At 38.2% G+C, this 14,086-nt stretch overlaps 1 protein-coding gene across 1 annotated transcript; it reads left to right on the plus strand.

Moving 5' to 3' along the window:
• Window positions 1-238: 238 nt before the first annotated feature.
• Window positions 239-7,989, plus strand: PTGS2 (prostaglandin-endoperoxide synthase 2). Its single transcript, XM_083156748.1, has 10 exons — window positions 239-481; window positions 747-863; window positions 952-1,095; window positions 1,772-1,915; window positions 2,573-2,754; window positions 2,866-2,949; window positions 3,091-3,337; window positions 3,846-4,132; window positions 4,824-4,971; window positions 6,093-7,989. Exons 1-10 carry the CDS (start codon window positions 268-270, stop codon window positions 6,497-6,499), a joined length of 1,974 nt encoding a protein of 657 aa, XP_083012874.1. The 5' UTR covers window positions 239-267; the 3' UTR covers window positions 6,500-7,989.
• Window positions 7,990-14,086: the final 6,097 nt, after the last annotated feature.

Genomic DNA, 14,086 nt, shown 5'->3' on the forward strand with positions numbered 1-14,086 from the left:
ATACATAGGTTAACATTATTATATACCAAAAATAACATTTGAACAATTTTACATTTAAAATAAAATAATAAATCATCTTGCACATTCAGGGATGTAAATGCTAGGTATTGTAATCATCTCGGTATTACTGTAAGCTTAAAAGAGTTTTCCGTGACCCTCGTCACGAAGCGTCTGACCCCCCCTTCCTAAACCCTCTCACTTTCCTCACACACACACACACACACACACACTCACTGATGAGATGAGGTAAGCCCTGTGCACGTAGTGATGTGGGCGGGATTCCCTATAAGACAGCAGCCAGGCTCTGGCTGCTCAGAGAACTGCTGCAGTGAGAGTACAGAGAGGTCAGTGAGAACCACAGCAGCCACCACTCAGCAGCCACCAACAGATCAGCAGTCTGCACACAGAGCACAGGCACTCAGCACTGGGATGATCATACACGGCATTGTGCTCTGCTCACTCCTGCTCTCCTCCTATGCAGGTATGGCTGCTTTCTTCAGTGGAGCAAAAATGAACTGTTTTATTATAGGTGAACTGTTGCAGTGAGGAAATAAGAATGAGGGCTACAACAATTTTTCTGTATTACTTTCAATTTTTATTACCTTTACTACAAACTTGTAAAACAGTTGAAGACTTGAAGATAAAATCTAAAATTCAATATATTTGACATCATTCTAAAATAGATTACTTTTGAATAAGTGGTTTTACATCATTTAACGTTTTTATTTGATTTCATTTTTTTCTAGCAAATCCATGCTGCTCTAACCCATGCCAGAACCGCGGTGTGTGTATGACGGTGGGCCAGGAGCGCTATGAATGTGACTGCACAAGGACAGGATACTATGGAGAGAACTGTACCAGCCGTAAGTGTTTCAGCACAAGCCTCCTCTTCCTCTGTGTCACTGCGTAAAGAGAGACAAATCTTTATTTTATTATCTTTTCTCCACGCAGCTGAATTTTTAACATGGTTGAGAATCACCTTGAAGCCCTCACCCAACTCTGTGCACTACATTCTGACTCACTTCAAAGGCATCTGGAACATAATCAATAATATTTCATTCTTGCGGGATAAAATCATGCAATATGTGCTAACATGTGAGTACTGTGATGGTATATCATTGTTCACTTGTAATACAAATAGTCCAATTTCTGTTCATGCAAATAGAGTCACAGGAAATTCCTTGCAATGCTATAGATAAAAGCATGAGATAAGCCTATCATGTGTAAAGCAATTCACACCTGTGGTTTTTTTACATTTGAAAGGCACAATAACCATGCAACGTTTTGTCAGCTGTATACAATGGCAGAAGTATATGCAGTGATTGCCTTCTGTTATGTACAAGCAGCATGGTGCATGGTGATGTTTAATACTCTGTTTCTGTCTATTTACATGCATTTTAGAACTGCTATCAGCATTATGAATGATAAGGGATTGAAAGCATGCTTCAGAAAAGATACAAGGACACTTCTGTTGTTTAGATATCTTTCTCACTATAATTTGTATAGATCCATATTTGTATAATGCTGTGGGGTGTTCAGTTACATTATCTACCTAGTTTTCTTATAGCATATATAAAATGGTCTAATTTTTTTAGGTAATAACTTTAGTTAACTACATTCTATTTACAACAAGGTCATTTTAGTTCTGCACATGTATTGAAGTTGATAGATGAAATGATAGATAAAATTAATAGAAAATGTGTACTTTTAAGGACACAGTGTCATTTTCATGACTCAAAAATATATTTTATGTTTTCATTTACTTTTACAGCAAGGTCACATCTGATCGATAGCCCCCCAACATACAACAGCCACTATGACTACAAAAGCTGGGAAGCATACTCCAACCTTTCATACTATACTCGGTCACTGCCACCAGTGAGAGACGAATGCCCAACGGCTATGGGAGTTAAAGGTAATACTTTGCCTAAAATGTTCATAGTTGAAATACCAAATCAAATTGTTGTACTAGTTTGTTATCAGACTGTGTTCGACTCCATTTTGGTAACCGAGGTTCCAAATTCTCCAGCTTTATTGGTAAATGAATGTCATTTGAATTAATAGCCACAAAATATGTTTTTCCAAAAACAAGAGCCACCCTTTTTTTATTGTAATAAGAAAAATGTTCTGGGTTTATTGGGAAAAACGCATTATAAATTCATGTTGGCAACAGATAAAGAGCTCATTTTCATGTTTCTTTTCTTTTTACATTTATTAAAGGCATAAGTTTTTGTTTGGAACTGGCCAGATTCTAAGGAGTATATTTACTAAAATGCGGATTTTATAGATTTTACTTAGCATTTATCTAGCACCTTTTAAAAAAGAATAGCCAGAATCTAATTGGTTCATTTGGGCAACATATATACTTCTATAAAGCCTGTACTTTAGTAAATATACTCTTCACACAGGGATATTTATTTTTGTATGGATGGTGAATTATGTACCTGCTTCCTTTTAAATTTACCTATTTTACAAGGCCAATTTCTATACTGTTTATTACATTCAAGCACATATTAAGTTCTGAGCCTAATATTTAGGTAATACCATAACTTTACATTGCTTTGTGTTACAGGACATAAGGAGCTCCCAAATGTCAATCTAATCGTAGAAAAGTTCTTAGTCAGAAGAAAGTTCATTCCTGACCCACAAGGATCTAATGTCATGTTTGCTTTCTTTGCACAACACTTTACGCACCAGTTCTTTAAAACTGACACCAAAAGAGGAGCCGCCTTCACTAAAGCACTAGGGCATGGGGTAAGTACACCTCTTATATTTAACCCTTATAAGTTTGTAGACTCTTAAGTAAAACTACTCTATGTCTTTGCAGCATAACCAATAACTGTTTCTTGTATTATTTTTTATCAGGTTGATTTAAATCATGTCTATGGAGAAAGCTTAGACAGACAACATAAGTTACGTCTAAAGAAAAATGGAAAATTAAAATACCAGGTGGATATATTATTATATATTTGAAATCTCAAATTGTGAATAATGTCAATTCATTTGTATTGGTAAAATATTACAGTATTTCATATATATTTTCTACAACTACATACTGTATATTATATACATACTCTTTCTTTATTTTAGATGATTGATGATGAGATGTACCCCCCAACAGTAAAAGATTCAGGGGTTGACATGATGTATCCACCACACATTCCAGAACATCTTAAGTTTGCAGTTGGGCAAGAGGTGTTTGGTCTTGTCCCAGGACTGATGATGTATGCTACTATTTGGCTAAGGGAACATAACAGGGTCTGTGACATACTAATGCAGGAGCATCCTGAGTGGGACGATGAGCGTTTATTCCAGACGGCAAGACTTATATTGATTGGTGAGTACAGAAAACTGCACCATAATAGCTCTGTTATGTTGTTACAGGTCTCATAAAATTCTTTCGAGCACTATCTTTTCAATCTTATGCTGTGTGCTACGAGTTGATACAAGTGCAGTTATCTGTTCGAATCAGACATTCTTGGAATATGTGGGAAACATGTGGGACCTGTATAGTTAATACCACCCACCACCATCTAAGTGCATACATGTGTACATATCAGCGAAGCCATATATGCTTTTAGTTACATTAGTAAGGACAGAGGGTGTGCTTAATGTGTTTAACCTGTGATCTGTGACACTATATAAGTACACAGTATATGTAAAGTTCAATTAGTTTTTTACAATGGCCACTTTAAATGCAACCTATTGTTCAGAGTATCTTTAAATTCGTATTATAATGCAATTACATATAATAGCATCACAATATTATATACTGTATATCAATATTGTTCACTTCTTGTAGTTAATATAAATTTTAAAGTAACATGTTGTTATATTTTTTCAAGGTGAGACCATCAAGATTGTAATTGAAGATTATGTGCAACACCTAAGTGGGTATCACTTTAAACTGAAGTTTGACCCAGAATTGCTGTTCAACCAGAGATTCCAATACCAGAACCGGATTGCTGCTGAGTTCAACACTCTGTACCATTGGCATCCTCTTCTGCCTGATGCATTCCAGATACAGGAGAAAGAGTATAACTTTCAGCAGTTTCTCTATAATAATTCTGTCATTCTGGAACATGGAATATCACAGATGGTTGAATCCTTTACCAGGCAAACTGCCGGAAGGGTAAGCATTTAATAATCTCTTATGACTACAGTACTGGTCCACGTTTGAGTATACAATGGATAGCTGAAGGCTCCATATTCTTTGTAAAGAAATGTATTCAGTAATATCATTTTTTTAAATCATATATTACAGAATTAAAGCATTTTGATTATCCAGTGTGGTTGGTTACACGATACCTATTTCATAGAAGTTAGTATGCCAAGCAGGGCCCACATACTTATCACAGATGAGTTATCTCGGGTGTCTGTTTAAAGTGAGGTACAGTAGTTTAGTAGCACAGAAGGACACATTTTTCTTGTATGTATTATATGGTGAATAAGAAACCAATGCTGGAAAGTGCAAACCAGTTGCCAACTACAGCTAGGCTATTAAGGGTAATAGAGTCACATTCGGTTACACTGTAGCTGGTGTAATGCACTTTAATAAAATGTTAGGAAACCAATGCATAAAGGCAAAAAGTGTTAGGCTGTCTGCGTTTATATACATGTCAGTGTAAATCAAGGAACTTTGTGATAATCCTTGCAATCTATACTGTACATGTAGTGCAGATATTGTTTACTGGAGCTTATATATACATTAACATCACTTACTATAGAATTACACTTGTTATTTTTACCAAAATAAAGGATGATGCTAATAACTGACTTTGCAGAGATGATGCCTAATCCGCTTTTATCCCTTCACTTCATAGGTGGCCGGAGGCAGAAACTTCCCAGCAGCAGTATTTAGGGTGGCAGTAGCTTCAATAGAGCAAAGCAGGGAGATGAAATATCAGTCCCTTAATCAATACAGGAAACATTTCATGCTAAAACCTTTCAAATCCTTTGAGGAGCTGACAGGTGAGACATGTTTACAATGTACAATGTATTCACATGTTTACGTGTTACAATGTTTTCATCTCATTGCACTAGGGAGATGGCTGAGACGATGTAGGGTTAATTGTGTTCTTGTGTTTGATTTCATAAGTCACAAGCAGTCCGAGTTCTTATCAAACAATGTTAACAAGTGACAGTGTGTAGTGAAAACAACAATGCTGAAATCGCAGACGTGCATAAGAGATTACAATGTACATCTCCAGTAGAAATTAACCTTGCGTTTACCAATCGTACAACAAAGTACAGGCATTTGCATTCATTTCAAGGAAATTATTTCATAATTATCTATTTATGATTTATATAGGTTGATTGAAGAGTATCACTGTACCACATGTTTACAAAGTATCAAACTGTTTAATATATTGTTAGATTGAACTAAGAAAAATATTTGTAGGGAATAAAAAATAGATGTTTATCCAACATTTTAAGACAGAGATTTTACTGCTATTACAGTCCAGGTTTTAAGGACATCCATGCTTGAACTCAGGTGAATTAATTTAGTACCGCAGTTCATTTGATTTAAACATCTGGGCTCTAGCATGGATGTCCTTAAACTGTAATAGAAGAGTGTGGAAAATCTGTGTTAAGACAATGGGGAAAATTGACTAAGATAGGAGTTCTATTTCACATGGGATGTTGCTATGGGCAACCAGTCAGAATCTACTTCCTATTTATTTCACACCTTCTAGAAGATAATAGAAAGTATCTGATTGGTTGCCCATAGCAACATCCCATGTGAAACAGAACTGCCATCTTGGTAAATTTGCCCAATTGTGTCTGGGCCCCTCTAGTTAAAACATTGTGCTGCATTGTATTACATTGCACAAGGTGTCCTGTTACATTTGTTACACATTTTCTTTAACTAGAATGTGTGGCATGTTCTTACACTGGTTTTTAAGACAAACTAGATTTACAAGACTGGTGAGTGTTAAACGTTTTCAGGGCAACAGATACTACTTAAAGTGGTATTAATTACCATGAATAGGTTTTAAATAACAATGGGATATCACTAATAGTGCAAGGATCAGGTTCCATCCTAGTATACTGTACCTTGTTTCTATTCTAACAATATATTTTTATTTTAGGTGAAAAAGAAATGTCTGCTGAACTTGAGAAGCTCTATGGAGACATTGACGCAATGGAATTCTACCCAGGTCTACTGGTGGAAAAGCCGCGTCCAGGAGCTATATTTGGGGAGACCATGGTTGAAATTGGAGCACCTTTTTCTCTGAAAGGTCTAATGGGGAACCCAATTTGTTCTCCTGAATACTGGAAGCCTAGTACCTTTGGTGGAAAGGTGGGCTTTGACATTGTGAATACTGCTTCTTTACAAAATCTCATCTGCCATAATGTAAAAAACTGTCCAGTCACATCATTTCATGTATTAAAGAGCAAGCCTACTGAATCAACAAGCATTAATGCTAGCTCAAACTCTGCATTGGAAGATGTAAACCCTACTCTTCTACTGAAAGATCGCTCATCGGAACTGTAATAACCTGAAAACAGCATTAAAAACCTCCAAAGAAACATGCAGAAGAGCAATTAAGTTCATTGTGATAGTCTGCAATCACTGATAACTGGACATTTGTTGTATAAGTGCCTCCGTTACATTTATACTTCCTTGAACATTTCTATTTTGTAGTCTAAAACTGGAAACTATATTTTAAAGATTCTTCATGATACAATGGGGATAAATGACCATTATTTATTAATTTATTAATTCAGACCACTTTTTTTACAAGTTCTGGTACTTGATGACCTGAAAAAAACTTGTATGCTACAAAATGGGTGCATGTATTGTACTTCAGGAATATAATAATGTGTGGCATATGTTATCGACTGTACTGTAGTCAGAGAGGGTAGGCTAAAAAGAAATACACTAGATAGATAGATAGATAGATAGATAGATAGATAGATAGATAGATAGATAGATATCAGGGGCCAAATGTAATAGGGTGTGAGAATTTTTTATTATAATACAAAATAATGAATGATTTTATATGTTCTATGCTGCTACAGTACTTGAATATTTTGCTGCTCTTACTTTCTGGTTGTATATCTGATATATTTTTTTTTTGTTTGTCATGGGATACCAGTACTATGCTAATTTTTGTAATACTTCAGTTAAAGTAGGAACATTTTATTTTTTTAAAGATTCACAGATTTAAAAAAAAAAAAAGACTTGAATTTCCATGGTTATATACCATTAACTGAGAAAAAAATGTCTATGTTCTGTTATTTTATATTATGATTTAATATTTGCTTTATATAAAGAACAAATATTTAATAAGTCTTTATAATTGTGTTAATGAGAAAAATAACAGTTATGTGTTGCCAATATTTCATTAACATGCCATGTCCGGTTCCATACATACCATATGGAATGTCCCAGTACATAACTTGCGTTCCCTTGGGGTAGCCTAATGGCACATTAATGGCAATATTAAACATGAAATTGCTCATGTATTGCACATGTTTTAATGTAATATTTATTTAAACTGGAAACAGAGGTCATATTATATTCACTTTTTAAAAAATCAGGAACAAAGATATTTATATATGTAACATTTGCACTGATGAAATAAACAATGTTGAGTATCACACAGGGACTACAAGTTTTTTATGGACACTTCTGGTAAACGTGTCCCAGGATAGATGGCTGTTCCTGTGGAAGTCATTTTAGCTGGTGTACCAACATTACATTGCCAACAATGGAGAGCTGGGACTCTTAAATATATAGGGTGAGATTTAATAGGATGAGATATTCAGAAAGTGAGAGATTTTGGAAGAAATCTCCAGTTTTTTTAAAGCGGCAAACATTTACACTGCAAAATCAAACTGGTTTTGCAGTGTAAATGATTGCCGCTTTAAAAAAACTGGAGATTTCTTCCCAAATCTCTCACTTTCTGAATATCTCATCATATTAAATCTCACCCATATTCTATGTAATTTCCAGTGCTATAGAAGAATTTAGATAAAAATGTATGATATTTAAAGATATGTTTTGTATGAAATTTTTGAAAAATATTCTTGTTAATGTTAAATTAATTTAAATATTTATGCTAATTTATTCCTGTCTTTTATATATATTTTTGTAATTTATTTGAATATAAAATAAACTTTTATGGTACATATATTTGTCTATTTTATTTGCTTTATCAATGTGAGGTTCAACAGAGGGAATGTACCTGTATCATTATTACAGTATATGGTAAAGGTATCCATATAATAAAACATCAAATAATAATCTTAACAATTTCCATATAATCACTAGCGCCCTAGCTGAGGCCTTCTTTCCCACACAGTTCACCTGTAAGGAGACTGCACTCCACCCCCAGTGTTCTGACAGATTCAATTATTATTATTTATTTATAAGGCACCACAAGTGTTTCGCAGAGCCGTACAAAGGAACAGTACAGGGAGACAAAACTTAAATTACATTGAATAAATAACAAACACTATATTATAATAACTAACACTGGATCTCCAAATGAGTAATTATATCCATGACATAGATGTCATTATCCTGGCTTGCATATACTGTACATACATGCCCATAGTATTGAAATAAAGGATTCTCTGCCTCTATGACTGTACTGAATAAACACATAGTCCAAGATATGGCCATTACTATTAAGGAAAGCTTTACTGTGGCTTTTATAATCAATCTATGTGTGTTACTCATGCATGGCTGTCCTTCTCTGAAGATAAGCAATGACTGCTAATTGTGAAAGGTAGATGACCGATATATTTGTCATACATGGGCAGCAATGAAAGAATGTCAATGTCAAACTGGATTATGTCCCCACCATTAGCAGGATGTGCAGAGTTTTTAATTTGTTACATATGCACAGATGATGCTAATCGATGAATTCTTCATTGCTTGTGCATATTTCAAGGTTCCCATTGTGCATAGGAATGAGAGTTTTGCTGATATATGTATGTTTTACATGCAAAAACATGCTAAAACCATAAAAGTATGTATATGTGATGTATGTAACAATCCTATTTTGCCCCTACGACTTAAGGAACCATTACAGCTAGACCACTTCATCAGTCCTTATATATTACCCCATTAAAACGGTGGAAATATACAATTTTGAGGTGATTTCATATGAGAGAGTTCAGAGTCAAAAAATAAATTAAAAAAAACGTTCACATACACCTTTGCTGCAATCACAATAAACAGCCATTCTCGGAATGGTATAAAACTTGCAATAAAGCCATGACAAGGATCACTAGGATGCGAGATGGACCACATCATGAAGTGCATAGCTTAGGGGGGTATTCAATGTTTAGCGTGCTCCGCAGCCATCTCCCGACGGGGGAGATGGCTGTGGGACCCTATTCAATGCTGTCTTCCCTGACAGCATTGAACAGGGGTAATCGGCAGAACGAGCCCGACATCACAAGCTGTCGGGCTCGTTCTGCCGAGAAAAGCCGGAAATAGGCGAGGTTCCGGCCGGAGCTCATCTATTTCCGCCCTCAGTTCATGGCCACGCCCCTTTCTCGCCGCTCGGCGGCTGGGACATTGAATCCCAACCGCCGAGCTCAAGTCGAGCAAAGCGAGAACGGGACAGGGGCACGGCTGTCAAGCTTGCTCGACAGCCGTGCCCCTGACATTGAATACCCCCCTTAGAAGCTGGATGGGTAGTGTGCAATTGATGAAAACTATGGTATAGCAGTGGATGGAGGCAGTGCTGTAGTGCTGTAGTGGATGGAGGCAGAGACTGTCAGGCATATTTTTACAATGACTTTAATGCAGTTTGATACTTCATTTTTTGATTAAAACTGCAATTTTACACCCAAATGCACTATGTAATGGCTGTGTACACTGATTTATTTTATATATTTTTTACACAATTATATATCAATTTTACATAGTTTTCTGATAATGTTTCACAACGTAATGCAATATGGCAGTGGTTCCCAAACTGTGCGCCTAGGCTCCCTGGGGTGCCTCGGAGCACTTGCAGGGGTGCCTCGGTTTGGGTGTCCAGAACCGATTCAAATTATTTATGGTCAATGTAATAGGCAAAATCAGTGCTGGTGGCTTCCAGTTTTTAAATATGTGGATAAAAAGAAGTGAATTCTGTCCCTCACCACATAACTGGACCTAAGGATGACATATAAGGACAACTTATTTAATTTAATATTGTTTTCTGATATTCTCGGTAGCAAACTTTGCACTTGACACATATTCTGATAATCTAGCGTGCCGTGATGCAAAAAAGTTTGGGAACCACTGAATTATGGTAACTATAATACACACACACACACACACACACACACACACACAACACACACATAGTAAGCATTTTTCTGTATGTATGTTCATTCGGACTAATCTGGAGAACCATTGGATGGGTTTGATGTGGTTTTCACCATGTTATAGAGCATTTGTCAAGGAAGGTTTAGGTTTATGACACTTTATATTATGACAAAAGGAAACTGTGCTGTAACTATTTTAGTAAGAGTGACAGTTTCAGTAAGAGAAGAATGGTCATGCTCTACAGTACACACAATGGTTAAAGAGTTGTACTGCAGTAGCTGTGCTTTCATATAAGGTTCCAGATTACAGGAAATCATGACAGCTAATCCTTCACATATATCTCTGCCCCCATCTTTCCTTAATTCTCCATATTCTTCCATGAGTCATCAGTAAAATAGGTAAGTCTTCCTAAAAGTCCCTCTGCTGCCTACCTCACCAAGTGTGCCTCTGACAAAACTCTCCATGACTGCCTCCGTTTCCTACCTCCCCATGTTTTTCCCCCATATGTTCCTCAACACCCAGCCTCACCAAGCATGCCTCTGACACACCTCCTCATGAGTGCCTCTGCCTCCTACCACCACATGTGCACCTATTTTCTCCCCTTCATATGTACCTCTGCACCATGCATCACCATGTATGCCTCTGACCCCCCTCCCCATGTGTGCCTCTGCTTTCACCTTTCCCATGTGTGCCTACCATCTCAACTCCCCATATGTACCACTGACTCCTGCCTCACCAAACATGCCTCTGCTCCCCTCCCCATGTGTGCCTCTGAACCCTCTCCCCATTAGTGCCTCTGCCTCCTACCTCCCTATGTGCACCTATATTCTCCCCTCCCCCAATGTGCCTTTGATCTCCCACGAGCATGCCTCTAACCCCCATTCTCCATGTGCACCTCTAGCCTTTTCCTCCCCATGTGTTACTTTGACCCTCTCTTCCTATCTGTAACCCTGCTAAAGGCTGGTGGCTGCTGATCAGAAGTAGCATAAAGATTAATCTACGACAAAAGGGAACTGAGCAGCTACAATTTTAGTGACGCAAATCTCTAGTATATATAAACAGGTCGGGTAGGTATGCTGTCTCCTGGGGTAGACAGGTGAACTTCCTGCACTTCCCCAGAGACTCCCTAACCCGGCTGATTGGCTTTTATCACACCCATTACAGTTTTAGCACTCATTCGTCTTCTCTTAGGCTAAACAGGTTTTTCCCTGGGGGTGTTAAATTCATAGGACAGAAACCTTGGACATACATACGTGTCCTTAAACACAATTCCAATCCTTTTAACACTCATATATATGAAACAATATTTTGAAATGGAACAAGACAGGGATTAGGGGGAGCATACCATATGTTAGGCAACCCATGGGGATGTGCCTTCTTGTTGGGCCACAACCAGACATGTCCCGTCCCAGTGCTGCAGACACATTCCTTCTGCTGTGGCCATGCTCCCAGTCCCAATTGCTTAATGTTTGTAAGTTTATACTATCTATGTGAGTGCTCAAAAGGAAAAGAGACATAAGTTGAGAAGTGAGTGGCAGAATGGAAAGGAGTCTACATGAGCCAACAGAGAAATCTAGGGGAGGGAGTGTTGGAGGTGGCAGCAGATGATACTGTAGATGAGAAATGGGGTATACAGTATAAGGATAATAGAGTTCATGATGTAGCATAAGCAGCTCTCTTATGTCATTCATCTGACATTAGTATTGTTGTGGCTTTTCAGCTCTTGTGGAACTGCAAGTTAAAGCAGGTATCGAAGAAGGAGAAGTTAAATCCAGCATTTGTGTCTGCATATATAAGGGTAATCAGTATAAATTGTATTAGGTGGGAACTGATTTTGAATTGGAAGCAAAGCAAAAAAAAATAAAAATAAGCATGTAACCTATGTGGAAAAAAACATGTTACGGGATGCAGTTACAATCCCGGCGGTCGGGATCCCGGCGTTCAGAATCCCGACGCCGGAATACCGACCGCCGAAATGCCGACACATTCTCCCTCCGTGGGTGTCCACGACACCCTTGGAGGGAGAATAAATTAGTGTGCCGAGCGTAGCGAGGCACCAGGCCCGCTGCGTGGCGAGCGCAGCGAGCCCGCAAGGGGGGGCGATCCACGTCCCCCCCTTGTCGGCATTTCGGCTGTCGGGATTCCGGCGTCGGGATTCTGAACGCCGGGATCCCGACCGCCGGGATTCAATACTGAATCCCATGTTACAATGCAAGTACAGTGTCTAGGTCGACAGTCAATAGACGAAAGGTTGACACATCAATTGTCAACTGATGAAAAGGTTGACATGAGTTTTTTTTTCATACAATCCACTTGGAAACAGTAAGGTGGGCAGAATGTAATGGTAGCGGAGCGCAGCACAAGGCCCGCATTATGGCAAGAGAAGCAAGCCCTGTGAGGGGTCACGGTATACTAATTTGGAATCAATGTGATGATAGCTAAAAATTTACACCAAAAATCTGCGAAAAACTCATGTTGACCTTTTCACATGTCCACCATTTCCGTGTCAACCTTTTGCTTGTGTTGAACTTTTTGTCTATGTTGACCTTGTCACTGTTGACCATTTGGTGTTAAACTAGTGACTGCCAGTCTAGACCAGGGCTGGGCAACACCGGCCCTCCAGATGTTGATGAACTACACATCCCAGGATGCTTTGCATTAGTTTTGCTATGTGGCCATGCTGAAACTGATGCAAGGCATACTGGGATGTGTAGTTCATCAACATCTGGAGGGCTGGTGTTGCCCAGCCCTGGTCTAGACGCTGTTAATCCTTTGCACCATAACCAGATTTGGGATACTTCAAACCTGGGTCTTGTGTTGATAATTTTCCATACAGACAAAACAACAGATACGGCATCCCAAAATCTATTCAACTTTTGCACACTAAGGTTACACAATACTTATGTAAATTGCATAGTTGTAAGTTGGTATCAATTATTTCAGATGTAATGCGGACAGAGCACTGGTACCTTGGGGAAGGTTTAGGGGAGAGAAGTCTTCTTTACCTAAATACAGAACTGTCTCATGCACAAGGTGTTCAAAAATGAAATGGAATGTTCGGAGCTGTAGAGAGCAATGCTGGGTGCAGGTGATGTGGTGTTATTGTCAAATCATGGGGACATGCCCTTCCAAATGTTTGAAAAACACTATACACCACAAGGAGGGGGCATTTGTTCTCCTGCACAGCTGGCTAGGGATATGCATTGACTATTGATGGTTTCAAATCATCGACGGTCAATGACCAGTGTTGAATAATTTTAACATTGATTGGGGGAGAACTACATGGTATCCCACCACCAAAGACACCTTGACACATTGTCCCTAGGCTCTTATTGGCTTACAGCTCACTAAACACTAAAGCTGGGGTGACCATCTGTGTGCCAAACTAACCGTGATTCCCTCACAGATGGTTTCACACCATTGAGGTTTTCCATCAATGGTACTTTGGATGGTGACCATGGATGGACAGTCCATACAGCTGGCCCACACTATTCGAGGCCCTTAAACATTCCTGGAGATGAGTAATTAGTACCTACTATTCTCATTTCCTTAGATATATTCATTGCCTGATCCAAATAATTACCTTTACTGTTACTATATTTACTGTTTCCTTAAATGCTTAGATTCTTATTTCCAAATAAATGTCTCAGTGAAAATAAAAAATGTATCTGTAGCAGTATGTGTGGTCTCTTAATAATCACTGGTGTTTTTCTTTTTTGCATGCGCAGACTTAAAACATTGGCCAAGTGAGATATCAACACTATGGGCCCTATTGAGACTTGTTTGGATGGAGCCAAATTCTGTCCT

Source organism: Crinia signifera, chromosome 8 (assembly GCF_055691185.1).
Source record: "Crinia signifera chromosome 8, ASM5569118v1, whole genome shotgun sequence".
Taxonomy (NCBI): Eukaryota; Metazoa; Chordata; class Amphibia; order Anura; family Myobatrachidae; genus Crinia; species Crinia signifera.